General features: G+C 47.1%; 1 protein-coding gene across 1 annotated transcript in view; it reads left to right on the forward strand.

The window, feature by feature from the left end:
• The first annotated feature begins 767 nt into the window (after nt 1-767).
• LOC119956166 (paired box protein Pax-2-like) overlaps nt 768-27,273 on the forward strand; it is a 249,275-nt gene continuing 222,769 nt past the window's right edge. The window contains 5 exon segments of the mRNA XM_038783090.1: nt 768-1,513; nt 4,286-4,496; nt 7,202-7,399; nt 12,494-12,579; nt 22,765-22,887. Of these exon segments, the coding sequence (XP_038639018.1) occupies nt 1,471-1,513; nt 4,286-4,496; nt 7,202-7,399; nt 12,494-12,579; nt 22,765-22,887 (661 nt within the window). The 5' untranslated portion in view covers nt 768-1,470.

The raw sequence follows: 27,273 nt of genomic DNA on the forward strand, positions 1-27,273 counted from the left end.
TATATGTGAGTGTATCTGTATATGCGAATGTGTGTGTGTGTATCTGTATATGCGAGTGTGTGTATCTGTATATGTGAGTGTGTGTGTATCTGTATATGTGAGTCTGTGTGTATCTGTATATGTGAGTCTGTGTGTATCTGTATATGTGAATGTGTGTGTATCTGTATATGTGAGTCTGTGTGTATCTGTATATGTGAATGTGTGTTATCTATATATGTGAGTGTGTGTATCTGTATACATGAATGTGGGTGTGTCTGTCTATGTGAATATGTGTGTATCTGTATATGTGTGCGTGTATTATCATATCTGTGTGTATATATCTGCATGTGTGTGGTTGTTACTGTGTCTACTTGTATATATCTGTATGAGTTCGTCTACTTGTATATATCTGTATATTTGAGTGTGTATATATGTGTATATGTGTGTGATTGTTACTGTGTCTACTTGTCTATATTTGTATATGTGAGTGTGTCTGTGTGTATATATCTGCATATGTGAGTGTGTCTGTGTACATATCTGTGTGTGATTGTTACTGTGTCTACTTGTATATGTCTGTATATGTGTGTGTGTGATTGTTACTGTATTAATGTGTGTGTGTCTGTATATGTGAATGTGCATCTGTATATGTGAGTGTGTGTGTCTGTTTGCGAATGGTGACTCTCAGAGTGGCAGATCACGGGACCTCCTCATTTGGGGTCCAATCTGCGCTGGCGAATCACAAAGTGTTGTAATCTATTGCCTTTGTCTGACAAGTCATCCATCTTTCTAAAGGGGAGTGGAGTGGCTGGAATCCGCGCAGGATTTTAGAGAGGCAAGCAATAGCCCGGGTTCCAGACTGCACTTGAAAACCTGCAAGGAGCGCCAGCAACTAAGCAGAGCCAGCCTGCTGGACGCCTACCCTCCCTCTCCATCCCGCACACCGGCCTGTGGCACTGGCGCAGCTTAAAGGAGAAGGGGCGAAAGAGGGGAAGGATTGGAGTTGAAGCTGCAAAACGTTGAAAGGACACTGAAACTGCCAAAACAAAAAAAAAAAGACGTGTCGCGCGTCCATTCTCCGTCACTGCGTGTGAGGGGTGTTTTTTTTTCAAAAAAAATCTCTCTCTCTCTAAACTATAAATCCCAGGCTGGGCTTCCGACTGACGCTGATTTGCACCAAAATCATTTGAGAAAAGTGGACGGACATGCGTCCCACCTGTCCGAATGCCGAGCTCTGCCCCGTCTCCAGCCCAGCAGAGGACTGAGTGAGGACAAGGGACGCCAGTCACTTAACTTTCTCCACCCGGATAGTTCTAATTCTCGCCTCGCCGGCCACAACTGAAAGAAGAGAGAGAGAAAAAAAGTTTTTTTTTGTGTGTGTTTGTTTTCTTGTTTACAGCCAATGTTTCCCCCCCTGCATTAACGTAAGCGTTCAATTAAAAAAAAGACGAGACGGCGGAATCAGCACCTTTCATTGCTGTTGCATTTACACTCATGGACATACATTGCAAAGCAGACCCTTTCTCGGCTATGCACAGTGAGTAGGCAATTGTATTTTTCTTTTGTTAAACGCCTGTAAACCCCTATTTTAAGCGGTCGGACGTGCAAAGCGCCCAATTCTAAAAGCGCCTCTATTTATAATTACTCGTCTATTTGATTGAGCAGAATTATGCGCGGGATCTTCATCACTTTATCTTGCAAAAAGAAAATAATGAGATCACGAACTGCTCAAAATGCCACTTTTATCTCCATTCTGTTTAAACTGATTTCAGATGTATCATGGCACATTTTTAATTCGAATGTGAAGACTGTTAAACAGGCGAATTATAATTGCCCTTTAAGGGAGACAGACCTCACAGGGGTTGCATATATATATAGATTTATTTTTGAAAAGGACCTTTTTTAACTTTCGATACCGAGTTTGCACATGAAAGCGTCCTTCGCAAATGCCCTCACTAAATATTCGCCTGGTCACTAATATAAAACTGAGGGTGTGTGTGTGTGTGTGTGGAGGGTTTTTTTTGTTGGTTTGTTTGTTGTGTTTTGTTGCTTGCGGGACTTGCTCCTTCCCCGGGATTCCAGCTGTTTTTATTTCCTTGCCTCTTGAGGATTGGAACCGGAATATTTAAAAAAAACATTTTATTCCGCTGACCGTGCCATTTTGTAAAACAGCATCTAGTGCAGCCTCTCCTCCGGTGCCGAGTTTTAAGCATTTACCACGTGTAGGACCACGAGAGTAGTAGAAGTCTCTGAAACACTGTGATCCCAACACAGAATGACTGCTGAGACACACGCACAGTTATAGACAGCACATACATACATATATATATATAGTCCCATAATTAATTAACACAATAATTTCATAATCCATACTAATCTCGATGGAATGTAGCACAGGAACTGGGGAAAAACAAATCGTTTCACACTTACTGCTTGCTCCCCTAAATGTATATGAATATATATATTCATGGAATGGCTGGCGAACAGATATTACAGCGTAAAAGGTTTTTTTTATTAAATTATTTATTCTAATCTTCCCTTGATAATGCGGCCCTCAAATAATCCGTAATCTAAGATATCAAAGCTGGTCTGAATTATTGATGATGAATCTGATAGGAGTTTTGCCAGACAGTAACTTCAAACCACATATCTAAGAGCAGAGGGGAGCTGGGGACAAACAAGTGTCATTATCTAATATTCTACCCCGCTCTTCCCAGAGTTATTTTCAGGAGAGGGTGTTTAAGGATTGCAATGCGTACCCAGGAGGTAGCTCGAGAGGAGCGGATTTTTTTAAATTTAAAAATTAAAAACATAACCCTGCTCCTCCTTAAAAAAAATATATAATCCATATTTCTAATCTTCCGACCAGGGTCGATGGTGAGGGACGATTGAGATTTGGGTGAGGGCTGTTGACATCACTAAGTTACTGTTTGAACTGCCGAAATGGTGGTTCCTGAGTGAGCAGAAACTTCGAAATCCACCCCTCCCCAAAAACAAGTACATTAGGAAGGTGAAACCCCATTGTGCCCTCACGCGAAAGCCCCGAGTCCCTTTGGTGTTTTTTTTTTGCGAGTCACACGGGCTTGTAAACATAACGGGGCCGTTTGATAGAATTCTTCCAGCTCCCCGCGAAGCAGCCACTTTGCAATAAATAACACAGCACTTCAACGCGCTTTTACTTTTAAATATAAAACTCTCACAAGACAAGGGGATGTTATTGAGGACCATCGACACCGAATTGTGGAGGGAAGTTGTTTTTGAAAATGTAAATATTTGATACACCTCATTAATTGAGGGGGTCCAACATATGCGCCCTTCATACAGATGGGTCACTTGTGTGTCCTATTCATTACACCAATATATATTTTCACAGTAACTTCATTGCAGCGTTAATGTGAGCCTACTTGTGACACTAATAAAGATTATTATTAGATGTATATATTATGGCAGAGAAAATGTATTACTTCAGGGTCATTGGAGCTGAAATTGCAAGTGCTGCTTTTTAAAATTTTGTTGCCTTTCAAATCTTTCCTCGCTGAAATTGCAAATTCTCCTTCTCAGAGAAGCAATGGGGAAATGTTTAACCCGTGTTAACCCCCCCCCCCCCCCCCCTAAATAAAGGAGACAGCACACAAACACACACACACACACACACTGGGAGGAACGGATCAACCCTAGACAGAGGAAGCAGCGAGGGACCCCTGCACATTTGCAACTCGCTGTTCAATGCACAGCCCTCCCCATATAAACACCAGGCGGCCGGTTAGCAGAGCAGACGATCTCATCTCGCCGTCAAACACACACACTACACTTTACACAACACCCATTCTCGACCCCGCTGGTGAATGTGAACGGGGACCTAATCCACATGTTAAACTCAGATCTCTCGACTTAAATAAAACAACAGACACGATTCTAATTTGAAAAAAAGTATGTTGGATATCTCTGCCAGTTTAAACGGCCAGGCCATGTTACATTAGACTTATTAATTTGGTGGACAGGCAGCTGCATAAATATACTTGTTTTGCTTGCAGAATTAATCAATTAATTTAAAAATCGTGTGCATTTAATATTTCATGTAATGTGAAGTTAAATTTGAATCACAATGTGTTTACTACGTGTCCACATATATGTAATTTCTTTATTCCATACTTTCGATTTCTTTCTTCCTCTCGTTCTTCCCCCTTTCCCCATCCTCCCCTCTTCCATTATTTTGGTTTATTTTGCGCCACTCCTCTACCCCCCCCCCCCCCCAATTTACCCCCACCCCACCCCCCCCTTTTTTTTCTCTTTGTGTTCTCTCTTTCAGGTTACAGTTCAACCTGGGATGAGTTCAGTTGTGTGTGTTTTGCAGGGCACGGGGGTGTGAATCAGCTGGGAGGAGTGTTTGTGAATGGCAGGCCTCTGCCTGACGTGGTGAGGCAGCGCATTGTGGAACTTGCACATCAAGGGGTCCGACCCTGCGACATCTCACGCCAACTGCGGGTCAGCCACGGCTGTGTGAGCAAGATACTGGGCAGGTGAGGGGGTGATACTGCCAGAGGAGAGAAAGAAAGCACCAGAGAGGGAGGGTGAGAGAGAGAGAGAGAACGATAACACACAAATATGATTCCCTGGAGCTGATATGAGACATCTACTTGTATTCATACACAAATCAGTTTCTCTTCCTCAAACTATCCCAGTGTGTTTTTTTTTGGGGTGGGGGGGGGGGGGGGGGAGGAAGTTAAATCAAAGCAGCGGGAATTCGAAACACACACATTTGACAATTATGGGTTGGATTACAAGAGAGGTTTGGGGATAACAGCAGAATAAGGGCAGAGTGGGTGATCCGGTTAATCCAGAGAGAGATACTGACAATCATAGCAGATGAGTCGACACAGACACTCGAATAGGTTGGGTTACAACCTGCTAGTACCCCGAACCAGTAAAAAAAAAATGCCAACCATTTCTGGGATCTTTGAAGCGTCACGTCTAATTGTGGACGCGTTTTCAGCCCAAAGTGGATTCGGTGGGCTCCAGAGAAGGAATCGCTTCCAGATCAGAAAATGGAATGAAATTAGGGGTGTTGGGGGAGGGAGGGACCTCCGAGGTTGACACGGTTGTATGTAAATCGCTGTAGGTTTAGCGGGACAGGTGAATTGCGAGCGGTGGGCTGGGCTGGGGTGGGGGGTATATTTTGGTGTCGTTTTTTTTTCCAACTGCGCCCGCCTGCCAGTTAAACGCCCGGAATGGGTCTGACCCCCCCCCCCCCCCCCACAGAGAGACAGAGGAGGGGGGGGGGGCAGGTCCTCTAAAAGAGGATTAAGCCTTTACTCAGGAATGCCTATTTTTTCTATGCAACCAGAGAGGTATTTTTCTTTCACAATTTTAAAAAGGGAGCCGAACGGATTGTTGAAAAGGCCTTCAAACCAACATTTAAAAAAATATATATATATTTTGGCAAATCACCGCTGGACCCAGTTTTAATGACTGTTGCTTTACCCTTGACGCCAGCAATGCATTGCAAACTTGGAATAGGGAATTATAGTTTCGACTGGAGTCACTGAAAATTCCAATGTGTGCAATCGCTGGGCGATGTCACTTTTTCAGTCGAAATTACTTGAATCTGAAATCGACACACATCAAACCCCGGGGAAATTCTGGACAATGTCAGCAGGTCTGACAGCGTCTGTGGAGAGCAAAGGGAGGCTAATGTTTCAATGTCTGGATGACTAGTTGTCAAAGCTTTAATCTGAGTTTGTAAAAAAAAAAATGTCGACATTATTAGTGACCGAGGTGGCAATTGTCAAGTGGTTGTTTTGAGAACCAAACACGTTACAATTGCAAGGGGTCAAATTGCCAGTATCAAGCTGAGAATTTAGTGGCCTGCAATCATTGATTGTGTCCAGTCCAACCTGGAGACATGTGCAGTTGAAATAGTTTATTATCGTCATTGGCAATGCACAGTGGGTTTTGGGGAGGGGGGGGGGCAAAGTGTTGATATTATCCACTAGTCCTCACAAATCTGTGGACCCCAATAATCAGTCCAGGATCACCCAGTCTGTACAACACCCATTGGAAAGTCTCCCTCTGCATTCGCGCGGGGAAACCATTCACCTGGCGGATATCACCCAGGGTAGGAATAAAGCTACATTGCGCCGGAGTTGTTTTTGCACAGCACCCGTTACAGACTTTAACTTTATAGCCCTCCCCAGAGTTGCAATCTGCACCTGACTGGTGGTACTGTCCCTCGGGTCGAAATTGAACAGCGCACATTCAGGGGAAACTGCATTTAATTCCCCTCTCCCTCCCCAACACCCCCCCGTCCCTGTCACACACGAAAAATACCGAAGCTGCCAGACTTGTTTACATGAGAGATTGGGGTTGAAGGGTTGGCGGGGGCGGTAAATACATCAGTTAAAACCCGCTGTGCAATCCCTTGTTCACACTGTGAGTGTGGGCTCAAGTTTCACATCAGATAGTGCGGGGAGAAGGGAAAAGGGACCATTACCTGGAGAGAAAGGCCTTTAATAACCCCCCCCCCCCAACACACACACACACATTAAAACGAAGAAAACCCACTGGCTGAGGGAACAAATACACCTTCACACCACAAACCGGGGAAAATAAACTCTTGCACTCAATCTCTCATGTCCGACTTTCTCTCCCTCCCTCTATCTCGCTCTTCTGCTCACAGAAACCCGAATAAAGAGCAGAGACCTCAATGCTTACACACACACACTTGTCCCCGGGTCCGATCTTCACCCAAAGGCAAAAAAATTCAGCAGTAAAAAAAAATGTCAATTTTTAATATTAATTATATGTACCCTTAATAAAATTGTTTCCCCATTATTGTAAAAAAAAGGGGGGGCAGGGATGTGTTTTTCGCTGTCTAACCTCCCACAGCGACGTGGCGGTATGTTTCAGAATTAGGGAGGATTAGAACACAGACATTGCATACATTGGTTTATTTCTGCTGTACTATTTTACGAAGCTGTAAATAATGAGTGAGGTCGAGTCTTTCTCTTTTTTTTCGCTGTCGTTTCCTTAAATGTAATTATGCAAGAGATAGACTTGTGTAATTAATATCTGTGTATCTCTCTAATCTGTGAGAGCGAAGCCTTAACGCGCTCTCTCTCTCGCTCACTGTCTGAAATTCGCCGCGTGGGGGAACGGGCGCGTCCTTTGCTGAAGTTTTACTTGCTATCTTCTTGTTTTGGTTTCTCTGGTGTTTCTATCCTCTCAGGTACTATGAGACGGGCAGCATCAAGCCCGGAGTCATTGGGGGCTCTAAGCCCAAGGTTGCCACCCCGAAAGTAGTGGACAAGATTGCCGAGTACAAGCGGCAGAATCCAACAATGTTCGCGTGGGAGATTCGTGACCGACTGCTGGCCGAGGGGATTTGTGACAACGACAGTGTGCCCAGCGTCAGCTCCATCAACAGGTACAGCCAGAGGTTTAAAGAAAAAATAAACCTTTCGTTTATATATATATATATATTTGAGAGAAAAAATACATCTGAAGAAATAAATAGAATTATTCCAGTCTCAGGTTTGAATCATAGATTTCCCCACGGTGCAGAAGGAGGCCATTCAACCCATCGAGTCTGTACCGACCCTCAGAAAGAGCACCTCGACCCAGATGCATTCCCCCGTTCTATCCCCGTCACAAAATCTGCACATTTTTGGACACCAAGAGGCAATTTAACATGGCCAATCCACCTAACCTGCTCATCTTTGGACACTGAAGAGGCAATTTAACATGGCCAATCTCCCTAACCTACATATTTTTGGACACTAAAGGGGCAATTTATCGTGGCGAATCTACCTCACCTGCACCTGGAGGAACCCCTCGCAGACGCGGGGAGAAAGAGCAACTCCACGCAGTCACCCGAGGTCGGAATCGAACCCGGGTCCCTGGTGCTGTGAGGCAGCAGTGCTAACCACTGTACCGCCCTGAATCAGGTTTGTTCCAAAAGACCCTAACAATAAGGTTAATATTCAGTACGGTGCATTAAAAAAAATCGCTTTGGAAATAAATCAGAAAATATGTATATTTCTCTAAGAACATGTGGGTCAAACCCACACAGATAATTTCAGGCTGCAAACCCCTGTGATATTTATCCAATCCAAGGGCATGAAAGGGAGATTGTTTTAAACTAACGGTCGTTGTAAATATAGGAATAATGGGATTAAACAGTTTGACAGCTAATCGAACCAAAAGTACACATGCAGGAGGGAGAGGGAGATATACCTGGCAGTGTATATGGCAGACCAACATTCAATTATGAAATACCTGACTGATATGGTCAGGAGGAACTGAACGTTCTGTGCACACACACACACACAGAAAAAATCAGTTCCAAAGGCAGACTTCTTCAAAGGGACACAGCCGATCCGGGAATATTGTCGGTATTCTGCACAATGTGATCTGGAAAAACGTGATCAGCCAGAAATAATTTTTACTTTCCAAACCTGGGCCCCTAATGAAAGCGCAGTAAATATCAGACGAGCCTCTGAACTCACCCTGGCAGCGCAGCAGATTAGAATATACCAGGCGGACAAGGCCTGGGATGCGTTGCCCTCCAGTCTGCTGTTTAGTACAGTTGCAAATTGGTGGAAACGTGAACGATTAAGGAAGCTCTGCGAGTGAGGACATTGATTTAAAGATTACAGCTGGGGCGTTGCTGGACTTTAGTGGGTGCCCAGAATGGATTCCCCGTTAACATTGCCCCCCCCCCCCCCCCGGGAAGGTGGGTGAGGGGTGTGTGTGTGTATGGGGATGGGGGGGGGGGGGCGATTTGCCGACAATTAGAGGGTATGCAGCCGACGAGGGTCACGCTGAACGAGAGCCGGCGCCACACGCAGATGTCCTGACCAGGGACCCGGACACATCTTTCATTCGAATTTACACAGACGCGCGGGGAAATTCAGCTCTATTCATCCTTGTGCTGTTATTCAGCTCGCAAGGTTCTTAAAAATCAAACTTATTGGACAGACAGAAAGAAAAATCACGGTGAAGCAATCTCTTGGTACATGCTTCTCCCATTCTCTCTCTCTCTTCTTCAACTACTGTTTCATTCTGTAGTTTAAAATTCTCTCTATCTCTTCACTCTCACTCCATTCTCTCTCTCTTCCTCAATTTAAAAAAAAATTCTCTCTATCTCTCCACTCACTTCGTTCTCTCTCTGTTCCTCAATTGCTGTTTTTAAAATTCTCCCTACCTCTCCAATCTCACTCAATTCTCTCTCTCTTCTCCCTCTTTACCGTTTCCTTCTGTTTTTCTACATTCGCTACCTCTCCATTCTCACCCCACCCCCTCTTTCTTTCTCTCTCTCTCTCTCGCTGTTTTTATTTCAATATTTTTTCCTTGAAAACTTTAACTTGAGAGAGAGAGAGAGAGAGACGAAAATAAAGTTTTATTTTTCCTCTCGCTCGGCCGCAATAGCCAATCCGGGATCTTGCAGCAAATGCCAAGCTTTTTAACAGTAATGGAGATGGCTTGGTGTGTGAATGCACACTTTGTCTTTTAAGTTGAGTCGGGACTAGCTATGTGAAACCGCACACCTAATCGGCACTGAACTCGCCAGCTCTCCCCCCACCCCCTTTACCCAAACAGACACATTCGACCGCAAAACTCACCCAACTATTCCCCCCCCCCCAAATCACCCCCCCCCCAAATCACCCCCCCCCCCAAATCACCCCCCCCCCCCAAATCACCCCCCCCCCCCCCAATCACCCCCACCACCCCAATCACCCCCACCACCATCATCCAAGTTACTTCACCCAATTAGAACACAGGCTGGGAAAACAGCGAAGTTTTTTTTTGCTGTTTAAATTCCTTGTATGCAACAACAACAAAAAAAGCAAATCACAGATTTTGCAGATCTTCGAATTAATCGCAGAACGAGATCCACGCCCAGTTCAGCCCTAAAATGACTGAAACTGCACAGAGACAGAAACATTCAAACGAATCCACCCGAGGAGGCTCAAGTGCATTGCGACCAAGTTTCCCTATCTGGGACCTGCGCGAATTCCTTAACCCCAACTAACCCTTTGAAGCCCTTGGGCAGTGAACCCTCCCCGCATTTCCCAATGAACCATCGACTCCCCACTTTAAAAAAAAATGAGTTTACACTTCAACCCCACTTTGATTGAGAACACTATCATCGCGCCGGTAACACGCCAGGCAGAAACTGCTTGCACTTCGTCAGACACAAGTCTAAAATAGTGTCACATTTCTTGCCTTCTTGTAACACCTTTCGTTTCTCTAACGCCCTGAATGAACTCGGTTGAATCTCCCCCTCCCAGGTAAGGGGTCACGTTCAGAAAGTTGCATTTTTCTTTTGGGAAAAATCTATCAGGCCACTGGAGGAGGTAGAAATCGGAGAGATTATCGCCTTGCTGTCTCTGATTTCATTGCTGGAGACGAGTAGGAAGGGAGAGCACTTCGACCTGATTGGTGTTAGCTTTTGAGCAACCCTCGGAGCGTTGGGAAACAATTATAACATTTACAACAACACAGAAAAAAGCCAGCAACAGTTAGTGACTAGTGTTTGGTCCCAGGGACCGGGTTTAATGTACATTCCATGCTGGTGACCAATAATATCCGTTTGTGATTAGATGAAAGCCTGGTTCAATAGATCCGCTTTTGTGTAGAGGGGAAAAGAAAATCAATTCTATTTATTTTCTTGTCTGCGAGTAGCACTTTTGAAGTATCTAACAGGTGCTTTAACAGGTGCTCGCCGAGAGAGCATTCTTGGTTTGCGGTTTGAGTTTGGGGGCTTTTCAAGGCTTTTGACAACGTCACCTCTTCGCTCCTGGCTTATCCAGAAGGAGCTGGCGGGGGTAAGGGAATGTGGGTGGGGTTGGGAGAGAGGGAGGGAAGGAGAGACAGAGCTGGGCTGCAGTTAATGAACTTTGCCTTGGCTGTACTTACCGTTCACGCTGACATCAGCAACCCATTTTTAATGAGATCTTTGGAGATCTCAGCGTTTCACGAGAAATATGTGTGTGTGTGTGTTGGGGAAAAAAAGAACAGGTTGAAAAAAAGAACTCATTGCATCGCAGCGGCTTCACGAGGAGGACAATTGGGAACAGGTTGCAACCTAAGTGTGTGATGCATTCTTTAATTGTGGATTAATCGCATTGCCGAGCTTTTTGTAAAACTTTTCAGTTCCAATTAAACAGGAGGGGAGTTGAAAGCAAATCACGGTTGGCTGCGAGGTGTAGGAGAAATAGAATTCAGTTTTATTTCCCGGCTCAATGAAAGGGTTCTAACTTAATATACAGGGATTATTTCCCATCATTACATTGACAACTACACATTGTACTTAAACTCTCGCCCGGCATGAATTTTTAAAGATTACAATTCTGGGCTCCACTGTGTTGTTGCATTTGTTTTTTTTTGCAGACGGGAATTAAAAACCAAACGGTTGGTGGCCATTAAAAAAAAAACAAGTCCTTTCTTTCGATGTTATTGATTCCGACTCAAAGCAATTTTAATATCTCTTCGGGGAATATTCCGCAACGGCCAACTCATTAATTCAACCGTCTAAATTGCTTATTCAATATCCAGGACATGGATTCAGAATAAAGTCGCTGAATTTATGTGGCTGGCCCGCCAGTCAATAGGTCACATAACAAGTTATGGAGGAATTTGAAAATCCAAATAAAATATTGATACACGCTCCCCCCCACCCACCACTCTTGTTGTTATAGCATTTTGTCCATAGCATCGCCCCAAGGACAATACCAGGGGAAATTGTGGGCGATTCCTGTGACCATTTCAATCAATGAGTGTTTGATGTATATTAACTACATTGATATGAACTCCTGCTCCGCGGGATCCCAAGTGTGAGAGGTCAGGTAACACGAATTCGGGGTGGGAGGGAGTCAGCATTAAGAATATATTCAAAACTTTGAGCGATGGTGGTGGGAGGTATTTGGAATATGGTCACATTCCACCCCCCCCCCCCCCCTCCCCTTTTTAAGTGTTTGCTCTAATCCTAACTGGACTAAACCCTTTCTATTCCTCATTAGGCATACTTGGCTTTATTCGTTGCAAAACTAGTCGTTGAAATACAGAAATATAACTTGTTGTTCTTGTTACAAAGATCCCATCAGTCGGATAAAGAGTTCGCCCTCCACCATTCCATCCGTTTTAAAACGAATCAACAATCCCCCACTTTACAAAGTGTCCTTAACACGGCCTATCCTGTGATAGGACAAGGCATTACAGCACTATTGCATTGCTGTCACTAATAATTTATAGCTTTCTATTTGCATTCCTTGGCTCGCAAGTAATTCCCAACTTTTCTACCCCCCCCCCCCCCCCCCCCAACCTCTCCCCGCGATCAATTAAATCACATCCTCTTTCACCAGCCCCAGAAGCCTCTCAAGCAAGCTCTGGCTCTGGGAGTTCTGCCTGGGGAGCTTCGGCTGCCTGCACACCAGACAACTAGATTAGCCGTGGCCAGGTAGAGTCAGTCGCCCTGATCATTGAGGTGAATTGATGTGATTTCATGGTTTGTTTGCAGGATCATACGGACCAAAGTGCAGCAGCCTTTTCATTCTTCACCGGATGGACCAGTCGCAGCGGTCACTGCACCGGGGCACACAATCGGTAAGAGAGAGGGAGAGGCAAAAACCGACCTGGTGGGGGTGAAATACCAATCATTTCATGTGTGTCAAATCTTCTTCTTACTATCATTAAACATACACGTCTGCTCTACAGAGGGGAGGAGGGGGAGAGGGGAGGGGGAGAGGGGAGGGGGAGAGGGGAGGGGGAGAGGGGAGGGGGAGAGGGGAGAGGGGAGGGGAGGGGGAGAGGGGAGGGGAGGGGGAGAGGGGAGGGGAGGGGGAGAGGGGAGGGGGGGAGGGGGAGGGGGGGGGAGAGGGGAGGGGAGAGGGGAGGGGGGAGGGGGAGAGGGGAGGGGGGGAGGGGGAGGGGGGGGGGAGAGGGGAGGGGAGAGGGGAGGGGGGAGGGGGAGAGGGGAGGGGGGGAGGGGGAGGGGGGGAGGGGGAGGGGGGGAGGGGGAGGGGGAGGGGAGGGGGGGAGGGGGAGGGGGAGGGGGAGAGGGGAGGGGGAGAGGGGAGGGGGGGAGGGGAGGGGGAGAGGGGAGGGGAGAGGGGAGGGGGAGGGTGATATTGTCACGGGACCAGTTACTTATTCAGAGACCCTTGGTAATATTCTGGAGGAGCGAAACGACTTGAGTTCAAATCCCACCAGGGCAGACCTGTGAAATTGAGATTGCATAGAAACATGCATAGAAAATAGAAGCAGGAGGAGGCCATTCGGCCCCTCGAGCCTGCTCCGCCATTCATTATGATCATGGCTGATCATCAAGTTCAATACCCTGATCCCCCCTCCCTCTCCCCCCCCCCCCTCTATCCTTTAGCCCCAAGAGCTCCATCTCATTCCGTTTTGAAATTACACAACGTTTTTACCTCAACTACTTTCTGTGGTAATGAATTCCACAGATTCACCACTCTCTGGGTGAAGAAAGTTCCCCTCACCTCAGTCCTAAAAGCTTTGCCCCTTATCCTCAAACTATGACCCCTAGTCCTGGACTCCCCCACCATCGGGAACGTTCTTTCTGAATCTGCTCTGTCCAATCCTGTTAGAATTTTATATGTTTCTATGAGATCCCCTCTCACTCTCTTCTAAATTCTAACGAATATAATCCTAACCAGGGCAGCACGGTGGCACAGTGGGTTGGCACAACTGCCGCACGGCGCTGAGGACCCAGGTTCGATCCCGGCCCTGGGTCACTGTCCGTGTCGAGTTTGCACATTCTCCCCGTGTTTGCGTGGGTTTCACCCAACAACCCAAAGATGTGCAGGGTAGGTTTATTGGCCATGCTAAATGACCCCAAAAATAAATTTAGAGTACTTAATTTATTTTTTCCAATTAAGGGGCAATTTAGCATGGCCCATCCACCTACCCTGCACATCTTTGGGTTGTGGGAGTGAAACCCACCCAAACATGGGGAGAATGTACAAACACCACATGGATAGTGAGCCAGAGCTAGGTTCAAACCTGGGGCATCGGCGCCGTGAGACAGCAGTGCTAACCACTGCGCCACCATACTGCCCCTCAAATTGCCCCTTAATTGGAAAAAAATATATAATCCTAACCGAGTTAGTCTCTCCTCATATGACAGTTTGGGGCCTCACGGTAGCATGGTGGTTAGCATCAATGCTTCACAGCTCCAGGGTCCCAGGTTCAATTCCCAGCTGGGTCACTGTCTGTGTGGAGTCTGCACATCCTCCCCGTGTGCGCGTGGGTTTCCTCCGGGTGCTCCGGTTTCCTCCCACAGTCCAAAGATGTGCGGGTTAGGTGGATTGGCCATGCTAAAATTGCCCGTAGTGTAAGGTTAATGGGGGGTTTGTTGGGTTACGGGTATACGGTTTAAGTGGGGTGATCATTGTTCGGCACAACATCGAGGGCTGAAGGGCCTGTTCTGTGCTGTACTGTTCTATGTTCTATGTTCTATGTTCTAGTCCAGCCATCCCAGGAAGCGGCCTGGTTGACCGTCCCTCCCTCCATAGCAAGATCAAAGAATTCCATGATCAAATCCAATAAAAGCAAATGACTGTGGATGCTGGAAACTGAAACACAAACTTAAAATGCTGGACAATCTCAGCAGGTCTGGCAGCATCTGTGGAGAGAGAAGGGAGCTGACGTTTCGGAGCCTGGGTGGGTCTTTGTCCAATAAAATAGCCGGAATCACAGGCCTAACGACGACAGTGAAACCATTGTTGCAAAAAGAAACTAATGCCCTTTAGGGAAGGAAAATCCGTCCCCTTTACCTGGTCGGAATGGCCCAGCAAGCCACCTGATGCAAAGTCTGGCCCAGCCAAGTAGGCCCACATCCCACAAAACTAATAACAGGCACACATAAGCCCCATTGTGCTGTTTTCTTTGCACATTTGCGCGTCTGTGTATGGAATCATCCTGGGTGGTACACCTTAAGGAGGATGCTAAGGTCTTAGATAGGATGGAGATTTCACGAGTCAGAATGGTGCCCTGCGGAGAGACTAGAGGGGGTAGGGCTGTTTTCCTCCGCGTAGTGAAAGTTAAGGGGACATTTAATAGACATGTTCCAAATCATGAAGAATTCTGTCAGGTGCAGGTAAGGAGAACATTTTCCCAGGGCAGAAGGGGTTAATAAACAAAGGCCACAATTTTGAGATTGGGGACGAAAGATTCAGAGGAGAGCTTTTTTCTTCCCGTCTCCCACTCAGATTTATTAAAAACAACAAAAAAAAAGAGTTGCATTTATATATCGCCTTTCAAGAGCATTGGCCAGCTCAAAGCGTTTCACAGCGAATGAAGTACTTTTGAAGTGTCCTAACACCACAGTTTGTGGAGAGAGGGATTGCATAAACAGTGAAAGTGAAAATGACCATTGTCCCAGAGAGAGCAGACCGGCGGTGATTTAACCTTAAGGTCACCAGACTTCAGGCCAGGGCCAAGGTTGAGAAGGCGGGGCCTTCATGGATCACCTTCGGTGGTACAGGGTTTGAACCCGTGCTGTTGGCATCGCTCCTGCTGTCCAGCCAACTTGTCTAAACCAACCCCCCTCCACAGTGAAGCAATAATGAGCCTATCATCTGTTTTTAACAAAGTTAATTGTAGGATAAATATTGGTCAGGACGGGGGGGGATAACACCCCAGCTCTTTCTTCAAATATGCGACAGATATGTTTTCAGTCCACCTGAGAGGGCAGAGAGGTCCCCAGTTTAGCATCTCGTTCAGTGGACAGAGCCTCCAACAGTGTGCCCCTCCCGCAGTACTGCACAGGAGTGGCAGCTTTGCTCTCCGTGCTGAAGAGCTGGAGCTGGCCTCGAACCCACAGCCTAGTGGCTGAGAGTGCAATAGAGGCACAGCTAATCTGTAATACCCTGACTGAAGAGCGAGTGGACAGATTCAATTCAATTCACACATTGATTCTTCAATATTCAAATGTGTGATATATTTTTTAGACACAAGCCAGAAAACTTAGCAGGGATGATCAATGCGGAATGTTTCATAATATGATTTAATGTACCGATCTTTACATTACAACATATCGTCTGTTAAAATGCTCTTAACTCTTAAAAGCATAAAAAATACGTCGTACAAAGAGGGTGCATTTAACCCTGTGAATACTGCAAGGCTTTTGAAACAAATGTCAGTCATGTTTTTATTTTACTGCATGTCAAATCAACCTGTTATTGTCTTGTGGTTATCGAGGTGATAGAGACTCGCATTCCAATAATACCCCATCAAAGAACTTCACACTCAATGCGTTCTTTGACGTTCTGACGAGGCATATGTGAATGTGTTGGCCACTTTGCATACAAAAGCTTTGACAAATAGGAATGAGACAAATAATCAGTTGAAGGTAAAACCTTAGCTCGGGCCTGCTCAGATACTGCTGCAGTGTCTTAGCTAGTATCCAGGGTCTCAGTTTAAAGTCACAGCAAAAGGGCGGCATGGTGGCGCAGTGGTTAGCACTGCTGCCTCACTGCGCCAAGGACTCGGGTTCGATTCTGGCCTCGCGTGACTGTCTGTGAGGAGTATGCACTTTATCCTCGTGTCTGCGTGGATTTCCTCCGAGTGCTCCGGTTTCCTCCGAAGATGTGCAGGTTAGGTGGATTGGCCATGCTAAAATTGCCACTTAGTGTCCAAAGATGTGCAGGGTAGGTCGGATTATGGGGACGTGGCTGGGGTGCTCTTACAGAGGATCGATGCAGACTCAATGGGCCGGATGGCCTACTTCATGCACTGCAGGGATTCTATGGATTCCTCCGCACTACACGGGAACATCAGGTTAGACAATGGCATCGAATTTCTGCAAGAGTTTAACCAATAACACACTGTGACCAGTAGAACCCAGTCTCCATGGCTCTTGACGCTATTTCTCTGGCAGCTATGCAGATGGTCAGGCACAATTCATGTGAGCAAGGGCGAGAACACCCGTGGCTGTTCCTGGTACTTGTGCTTAGGTTCTGCAATGGCTTTTGTGCCCAGCCTTCTGCAGCCGAAGTGTGTCAAACTGCTGGCAGCACCTTCCGTACCAGTGGGACATCTTCCATTTCTCACACCCACGGTTTCCGTGAACTTGCCAATTCCTGGTAAACAATTAGGAGGCTGCTATTGAGGACCCACAATGACGGGGAGAGGCAGGGTTCCTTTTGTACACTCCCTGAGCTGGATTCAAAGGAAATATCCCAGGGGGCAAGACACCTAGATCTCAAAAAGTCACCCCAATTCTCGACTTCATTTTTGAAAAAAAAGAGTAAATTCTCTTTGGATTTGGCTGTAATAATTCAGTCAAATAATCCATATTTGGAGTTTATGAATTCAGGCTCCAAGACTACCATATTTCAATATTAATAGCAGCCATCTGTTACCGGAGAGGATTTTAGATCAACAATGCTAGGGGCTGGAAATATTAGCTCTCTGCTGTGGTGCAATTCTTGGAGTGTGCCATTTTATGCCACTGTTTAACTGTGAAATTACCCCTTTGGTATAGGGAGGTTATTAATTCCAAAACCTTCCCCTTGGTTTTACAGTTCCATTGCTCCCGCCCCTGAGGTTGTTGCCTGTGGCTGGGGTGTTACTCCGCTGGTGCGGAAGCTGAAGGTACCTCACTGCATCGGCAGGCTATCCGACTGTGGAAGCCACCTCAGCTGAGCCTGCAGCCACCCCAATCTGATGTCTGCAAATGGGGCAGAGATTAGTGATCAGGTGAAGGGCCCTGGCTTCGCTTTCCCCCTCTCCAACTCAAGGGCGGCATGGTGGAAAAGTGGTTAGGAGCACGACTGCCTCACAACGCCTGGGACCGGGGTTCGATTCCGGCCTCGGGCGACTGGCCGTCGGGTGGAGTTTACACGTTCTCCCCGTGTCTGCGTGGATTTCCTCCGGGTGCTCCGGTTTCCTCCCACTGTCCAAAGATGTGCAGGTTAGGTGGATTGGCTGTGCTAAATTGCCCTTTAGTGAGCAAAGATGTGCAGGTCAGGTGGATTGGCCATAATAAATTGCCCCTTAGTAAACAAAGATGTGCAGATTAGGTCGGATTGGCCATGATAAATTGCTCCTTAGTGTCCAAATATTAGGTGGGGTTATGGGATTACAGGAATACAGCGGGGGAGTGGGCCCAGCTGGGGTGTTCTTTCAGAGGGTTGGTGCAGAACCGATGGGCCGAATGCCCTGCTTCTGTACTATAGGAGTTTTAATGGTTCTAAGAATAAGAGGATGGATAATGGACCGCCTACCCAGCCGTATGTGAGATCAGTTAACCCTGGACAGACCAGCAATCAAAGCCGAGACCTGTGTGGTTCAGCATTACCTGAGACAGTGCGTCTATCCTGTAGCCCTTCGAGGGATGCTTATACGTTGAGGGACTTTCAAGGTCGGGGGATGGAGGGAGTTAACGGTCTGGAGAGGGAAGCACTCCTGACGAACATGGTGAGAACCTGCTGAGGTTAAAGCCGAGGGTCCAATTGCTTTGCACTTGGTTTCACAGACGGTGCTCCTACTGGGGAAATTTGTAGATTACCCCGGCTGGGGTAATTGGTGTAATTTTACAGTTACAACACAGTGAGATGCCATGCATACATTCCCACAAAACAAAGCAGTTACTAACAGCAAGATCACACAGAGATGTTTGAACCATACTGTGAACAGTGCTGGAATAACAGTAGCCTGAAATTGAAGACAAGAGGGCTCACTTGTCACTTGTCACACCACTGTTAATAGTCATATTGTGTAATGTTAGATATATAAAAAGGCAAATAAAAATGTGGTTGGTCATAGATATGTACACACACATAATGTTAAACAAATGCATTAAAACACTGAGCGCAAATTTACCACATTCATGTCAAATGATTGTCTGCTGTTTTACTGACGGCATTAACGCACTAGTTTGCTGTAATCGAGCAACAAAATTCCCACGTGTTTACCTGCTAACACTGTGACCAGTCACTTCTGAAGAGAAAAACAGAGTCCACTCCAATATGATGGGGCTGTTCATTTCCATCATGCTGGACTCAACACGTCAACCCAGTTTCTCTCTCCTCCCGATGCTGCCAGACCTACTGCGCTTTTCCAGCACTTTTTATTTTTACCTCAGGTCTACAGCATCTGCAGCATTTCACCTTAATTCACCTCTGACCTCTGTTTTATTTTGTGCGATGTGTTTTACAGTCAAGCAAGTCCAGTGAGGTTGTGGGGGGGGGCAGGGGTGAGTTAGTACTTGGCAACATTCAGTGCGGACAATGGACAGCTCAGTTGGTCGAAGGTTCCGTTCGTGAGGCGGGACGAGCGCAGCGGCACGGGCTCAATTCCCGTTCCGGCTGAGGTTATACATGAAGACCCCGCCTTCTCAACCTCGGCCCTCGCCTGAGGTGTGGTGAGCCACGGGTTCCCCTCGAAGGGGACTGCAACCTCTGGTCATCTGGATCTCATTGAAAATTGCAGAATACTGAGAGGCCTGGATAGAATGAACGTGGAGAGGATGTTTCCACCAGTAGGAGAAACTAGAACCCGAGGGCACAGCCTCAGACTGAAGGGACGGTCCTTTAAAACAGAGATGAGGAGGGATTTCTTCATCCAGAGGGTGGTGAATCTGTGGAACTCTTTGCCGCAGAAGGCTGGGGAGGCCAAATCACTGAGTGTCTTTAAGACAGAGATAGATAGGTTCTTGATTAGTAAGGGGATCAGGGATTATGGGGAGAAGGCAGGAGAATGGGGATGAGAAACATATCATCCATGATTGAATGGCGGGCAGACTTGATCGGGCAAATGACCTAATTGTGCTCCTATGTCTTATGGTCTTATGGGACTATGGAGACTTTACTTAACTTAGAAGGATCATATCCACTCGGAGATGTGCACAGAGAGAGGGGGACAATGAACCATTAATGTGCAACATGTTTGATCATATGACCCAATTGCTCTGTTGCACTTCCCACCATCCTCCAGTTCTGATTATGTCAATTGTCGCCTTTAATCAATAATTGTTAATTTTGTTTTGGGCTCAACTCCATGCCATCATTTAGGCCAGAGAGTGTGATTGATACTCTAACTTGCAAACTTAAACTGAAAAAAAAAAACATGCAGTTGAAAAGTAAAATCAAGGCTCGTGCTGGCTGGAGCACCTTCCATTGGACCCGAGAGATGAAAAATAAATCCGAGTCATTCATTGCATGTTTCAGTCCAGTTCCACCCTGAGGTGTCTTTATAAAGGTGACTTCCCACCCCACAGTTTTCTCCTACTTCCCACCATTCCCCCCTCTTTCTGAGTCCCTCCTTCTCTGCGGACCCTGGCTAATAATGCCAGCCCCATGTTCTCAGATATCAGCCTGTGGTATCCCTCTTTCTCAGGTATCCCCCCCCCCCCCCCCCCCCCCCGGTCACCTCGCAGAGCTGAGGTGCGTCTGCTCTTTGATTACAATGCTCGAGGTTTCATAGAATTTACAGTGCAGAAGGAGGCCATTCGGCCCATCGAGTCTGCACCGGCTCTTGGAAAGAGCACCCTACCCAATGTCAACACCTCATCCCTATCCCCATAACCCAGTAATCCCCACCCAACACTAAGGGCAATTTTGGACACTAAGGGCAATTTATCATGGCCAATCCACCTAACCTGCACATCTTTGTGACTGAGGGAGGAAACCGGGGCACCCGGAGGAAACCCACGCACACACGGGGAGGATGTGCAGACTCCGCACAGACAGTGACCCAAGCCGGGAATCGAACCTGGGACCCTGGAGCTGTGAAGCCATTGTGCTACCCACAATGCTACCGTGCTGCCCCTAGTTTGATAGTGAGTTAAATGCTTGATCCAGCGCTCATCGGGTGGCCAACGGGAGACTGAGCCATCCAAATCGAGGGACCCCAGACTAGTCCACAATATGGTTTGTTGGTGCTTTGGGGGGGGGGGGGGGGAGAACATTGGGACAAGGAGGTTAAAAAACCAGCGAGGCCAACATTCGCTGCTTCAACTCAAACATGTAGCTACATGGCCCATTTACTGAAACACCTTCAGTGCCTCTGTCACTGTAACCATCAAATCTTAGGGACAAAATTCCTCAACGTGAACATAGGCAGTTTCCATGAATGAACACTGCTACTTTTAATATAAGGGTCACCGATCAGGGTAGAACCAGTTGGCTCTCTGAGACACAATGATACACCATTTGACCCAAATCCCCTTTATTGAGTCTATTGCTTACATTTCTTAAAGTTTTATTGTCAGAGAATCAATGTGCAGTGTGAGATGACACACTTCCTTTTTAATTGCAACTTTTCATTTTCCCAATTTTGTCTCCCCGTTCCCATCAGATGTTTCCTCTCAGTGGGCTGCAGATCTCTGGGGAACCAGCTGCCCTCCAATACATTGCTCGAGTGGCCTTTATTCACGTCTGAGCCTTGACAGTGAGTATTGGCCAGCTATTCGTCCCTGGAAGATATCATAGTTTCTTTTTAAAAAAAACAATCGTTCACAGGTTGTGGGCGTCTCTAGTGAGGCCGGCTTTTATTACCCACTCTTATTAGCTTTTGAGGAGGCGGAGATGAGCCACCTCCTTGAACTGTTGCAGTCCATGTGGTCTGACATGGTGGTCTAATGTGCTGTTAGGAAGGGCGCCGCAGGATTTTGACGTCGCAGTGATGGTGAAGGAATGGCGAGAGTTCTAAGTTAGTATGTCGTGTGGCTGGGAGGGGAAAGCGGCAGTTTAATTGTGCTCCCATGCGCTTGGTTCCCTTGTCCTGCTAGGTTGCAAAGGTTGCACATTTGACAGACAATGTCAAAGAATCCTTGAAGTGTTGCTACGGTACATCTTGTACACGGTACACACTGCAGACCGACGGTGGAGCGATTGACTGCTTAAGGTGGTGGGTCGGGTGCCAATCAAGTGGACTGCCTTGTCTTGAATGGTGTTGAGTTCCTGGTGTTGCTGGAGTTGCACTCATTCAAGCATGTGGAAAATATTTTCAATCGCACTCCCGACTTGTGCCTTGTAGATGGTGAAAAGGTTTTGGGAAGTCAAGAGTTGACTTCCTTGCAGCCACTGACCTTTGCCCCTGTAGCCGCAGTTGTCATGTGGCTAGTCCAGTTCAGTTTCCGGTTGACCTCCCAGGATGTTGACAGTGGGGGGGGGGGGGGGGGGGGGGGGGGGGGGGGGGGGGGGTGTTCGGCAATGGTAATGCCATTGAACGTTAAGCAGAGGAAGTTAGGTCCTCTCTTGTTTCAGATGGTCATTCAGTGGTGCACATGTTATTTGGACTTATCAGCCCAAGTCTCAATATTCTCCAGATCTCGCTGCGTGCAGGCATAGACTGCACCTTTACCCTGGATCTAAATCCAATGCTGCCCTCTTCCAGCGTTCACACTCCATGCATTTCCCAATAGCAGTCACAGGATAGCAGTCAGGAGCGGGACGGCCGGGCTGATTTTTGCCTCCTTCCTCCCTAACTCAGCAACACTGAGAAAAACTGAAGCCCCCCAACATTGCCCACCTAAACCAGCAGTTAGCTCGGCACAGACAGCGAGTGGAATCTGAAACCTCCTGGCCAGCTTCTCTCATTATCACATTGGGAAATACATCTACCCACTTGGCAATAGGCAAATTATATTTGGTTAAGCTCCATGCTGATTAGCCTTTTGGTTTATGAGTATTAAAGGACGCCGTTCATTCTCGTTAATAACCATGACACGCTCAGCTGATTTTGCCAAAGCAGGTTGTAGTGAGTAACAGGTTAAACTGTTGGAAAAAGCAACTTTTATATCAATAAATAATTGATTTCTTTCAGTCCCCAGCACAAATTCTCCGCCTGTATCCTCAGCATCCAATGATCCCGTGGGATCATACTCCATCAACGGGATTCTGGGCATTCCGCGATCGAATGGCGAGACCAAGAGGAAACGGGATGAAGGTAGGAGGGGAAACATGAGCCAGCTTTTTGTTACTGTCACCTGTCGGGAAGCTAGTGGTTCTGGCACAGTAGTCGTGTGCTACCCATCTGCTCTCTAATCATCTTCTAGTTTACATCGGCTTTGTGCTGTTGGAAAGAGCGAGTCTGCAGATGGGGTTTAACTTTTATTGTGGAGTTTGGATCTGCTGTTGGGTTGCTGTAATGTGATCGGTTAAAGGGTGTTAGTCATTCAGGCTGCACTGTTTGGAGTTCAGTGAAGGGGCTTCCAGTTCTGGTGACGGAAATTGCAAACTTGTGTGCCCCCCGTCCGCCCTTTCAGTGCTGTCTCGCAATGGCAACTCACCCGTTTCAAGAAGTGAATGCTTTCTGTTGGTGACACATGTCCGTGCTTTGTGTGGGAAGAATGCCTTATTGCAGTCAGGAAGGAGTTAAATGCCTTGTGAGGAGACCCATCTGCTTTGGTTGGTGTGATCTCTGCCCAGAGAGAGCAAAAGAATTGTTTCAGTGGTGTTAACCCCTTGGAGGCTGGAAGGTTGCACCATCGGCTGTGCAATATTTCACAGTAGGAATTGCCTCAGCTTCCTAAATGTGAATTTCGAAGCAAATGAGCACAGGTTACGTGATGCATTTCTACTGCCATTTCTTTTTCACTTGTCTGAGGAATCACACAGAGTGATCTGCAATACAAACTGTGGCCTGCAAGGGGCAGCCTCCCTAGATTATGAGAGGGCAAAGTGGCCCTCCAGTGATTTTGACCAGAATTGTATATTTGGAAGGACATGATCAGACTTGGTCCCGGTGGTGCTGGCGCCTGGTAGCCTGCTGGCACTCACTGGCAAGGCTTCCGGGCACAGAACGGGCCGTCGAGTGAGGCATTCGGTGGCAGTGGCAAGCAACATGGTTGAACACACGTCAGCACCTTTTGGGACAGGAGGAGGTCAAAGAGTGCAATTTTTGGAAAATTGGCACACCTTGTGAACTGCTGGTGGTCCACGCCTCCGCACTCGCGCGCCCTCTCAGAATGCCTTCCTCTACCCTCGGCTCTCAGAGTGTGCCTTCAGGCCTTGCTGCTTCTGCCCTCGGAGAGCCGACTGTAGGTTGTGGTGGGTGAAACCCTCTCTATTGATTTTGTATGAGAAACTTAGAGGTGGGGTGTGCAAGGCCATAGTAAAGCCCTCCGGCTATACTGAAAGGAATGGGAATCGAGACCTGTGATTTCCAGAAATAGGAATCTGCTGGCACCAAGTTTGGGGTCTTGAACTGATGTTTGGCTTTTAAACTGATGTTTGACTGTACTAAGAGAAAACAATTTATCGAGCTGAGGGAGTCTGGATTTGTTCATTCTGTAGAAAAATGCATTGTATTAGCAGGGTGTATGATGATGTCTGCATTTTGTTCCAATGTTCTTGCCCCTGTCCATGATTGTCTGGTAAACCCTGATTATTGCTATTTACAATGTGTATCCAAAAGAATGTGAGAAATGCTTTCAGAAATTGTTATTTTTGATATGATGCTATATGTGTCCTTGGTGCAAAAGTTAAAGTCTTGTTTTAAAGTGCTGTCCTATTTTGAATGCTCTCGATTGCGAGATGGATGAGGTTCACGCAGCATTCAAGAAATAGGTGTGGCAGCATTATTACAGCTTAATTCTGTGTGGTCGAGCAGGATGATCACAGCGTTAAAACATTGCATAATCTTGTTTGTGACAGTGTTGATATATTTAAGGTGCTAAGGTATTTAAGGTGGCGCGACCCTCAGAGGATTATTTTACTCGTAGTCTGGTCAAACCCCCCCCCCCCCGGTGTTGGCAGCAACCTTGATTTGAAACCTTTAATCCTTGTTTTCAAATCCCTCCGTGGACTGGCTCCTCCCCTACCTTTTGTAACCTCCCTCACACCTACAACCCTCCGTAAACTCGGCATTCCACCAATTCGACACATCCCGGATTTCCAATGTACCTCCATTGGGGTACTCTGCTCTCCTAATTCCTACACCACGCGGACTCCAGCGGTTCAAGAAGGTAGCTCATCCACCTCAAGGGGCAATTAGGATTAGGAAACAAAGGCGTGGCCTAGCCAGTGATGTCATTCCATTAAAGAGTAAAATGAAATTCTTCTCTCTTTTAAGTTGCTACTTGTCATAGAATTTACAGTGCAGAAGGAGGCCATTCGGCCCATCGAGTCTGCACCGGCTCTTGGAAAGAGCACCCTACACAAGGTCAACACCTCCACCCTATCCCCATAACCCAGTAACCCCACCCAACACTAAGGGCAATTTTGGACACTAAGGGCAATTTATCATGGCCAGTCCACCTAACATGCACATCTTTGGAAACCGGAGCACCCGGAGGAAACCCACGCACACACGGGGGGGATGTGCAGACTCCGCACAGACAGTGACCCAAGCCGGAATCGAACCTGGGACCCTGGAGCTGTGAAGCATTTGTGCTATCCACAATGCTACCGTGCTGCCCCCTTACTTATCTTACTTATCTGCCCAAGTTTTACGGGCAATATTTTTCATATTTCCTATGGTGGCTTGATGCAAAATGTTGTTTGACAACACTTAGGTTAAAAAAAACCTCTGGATGATTTATTACGTGAAAGTATTATATAAAGGCAAGTTATTCTTCAGGCTCCAGAGTTGCATCTCCCTTCAATCTGCTGTGTGACATAGTTTTCCCCATGGTTGGCATCCATTTTGCTTACTGTATCAATGGTCAATGCTATATTTTGCCAGTCTAACGGGGATTTGGCGAGTGGAATTTTTAAAAACATTCTTTCATGGGATGTGGGCTTCGCTGGTTGGGCAATTTTTACCGTCCATCCCTAATTGCCCCTTGAGAAGGAGGCGGTGAGTTGTCTTTTTGAACTGCTGTAACCCATGTGGTGTAGCTGCACCCACAGAGCTGCCTGCGGGAGGGAGGTAGTTCCGCGATTTTGACCCAGCGACAGTGACGGAACGGCGATATCATTCCGAGTCAGGATGGCGAGCGACTCGGAGGGGAACTTACAGGTGGAGGTGATCCCATTCATCTGCTGTTCCTCGAGGTGGTACAGATCACAGTTCCGGAAGGTGCGACCAAAGGAGCCTTGGGGAGTTGCTGCTGTGCATCTAGTAGGTGGTACACGCTGCTGCCACTGTGTGCCAGTGGTGGAAGGATCGGATGGTGAAGGTGGTGGATGGGGTGCCAATGGAGCGGGGCTGCTTTGGCCTGGATGCTGTTGAGCGTTTTGAGTGTTGTTGGAGCTTCACTCATCCAGGCAAGTGGAGAGTGTACCAGCACACTCCTGACTTGTGCCTGGTAGATGGTGGATAGGGTTCGGGGAGTCAGGAGGTGAGTTACGCACTGCAAAATACCCAGCCTCTGACCTATTCTTGTGGCCACAGCATGCTGTACGGTTGGTCCAGTTCAGTTTCTGAATCACCCTGTTACAGTTTACATTGTGGTCAATCCAACCTGCCTGAACCAGTTGGACTACCCTTTTTCTTTCCAAATGGATCACCAGGAGCACCTTTAACTCTATTGGCATGTGGGCTTCCCATTCTGCGACAAAGTCTCAGACAGGCCAGGAAAGCCTTAGTTTTGGTCTTTGGTCTGTGCTTGGTTAGTTGATGTGAGTCAGAATACAACCATTAGACCATAAGATGCAGGAGTAGAGCAGAAGTAGGCCATTCAGCCCATTGAGTCTGCTCCACCATTAATTGAGATCATGACTGATTTGAAATGATAATCCTCAACTCCACTTTCCCGCCTTATCCCCATAACCCCCGATTCCCTCACTGATTAAAAATCTGTCTCTCTCAGCCTTGGACATACTTAACGGCCCGGCCTCTGCAGCTCTCTGCGGTAAAGAATTCCACAGATTCACTCCCCTCTGAGAGAAGAAATTCCTCCTCATCTCTGTCTTAAATGGGTGACCCCCTTACTCTGAGATGATGCCCTCTGGTCCTAGACTCTCCCACAGGGGGAAACACCCTCTCAGCATCGACCCTGTCAAACCCCCTGAGAATCCGATATGTCTTAGAACATAGAACATAGAACAGTACAGCACAGAACAGGCCCTTCGGCCCTCAATGTTGTGCCGAACAATGATCACCCTACTCAAACCCACATATCCACCCTATACCCGTAACCCAACAACCCCCCCCTAACCTTACTTTTTAGGACACTACGGGCAATTTAGCCTGGCCAATCCACCTAACCCGCACATCTTTGGACTGTGGGAGGAAACCGGAGCACCCGGAGGAAACCCACGCAGACACTGGGAGGAGTGCAGACTCCGCACAGACAGTGACCCAGCCGGGAATCGAACCTGGGACCCTGGAGCTGTGAAGCATTTATGCTAACCACCATGCTACCGTGCTGCCCACTAGTCTTGTAGG

This window comes from Scyliorhinus canicula, chromosome 22 (assembly GCF_902713615.1).
Source record: "Scyliorhinus canicula chromosome 22, sScyCan1.1, whole genome shotgun sequence".
Classification (NCBI taxonomy): Eukaryota; Metazoa; Chordata; class Chondrichthyes; order Carcharhiniformes; family Scyliorhinidae; genus Scyliorhinus; species Scyliorhinus canicula.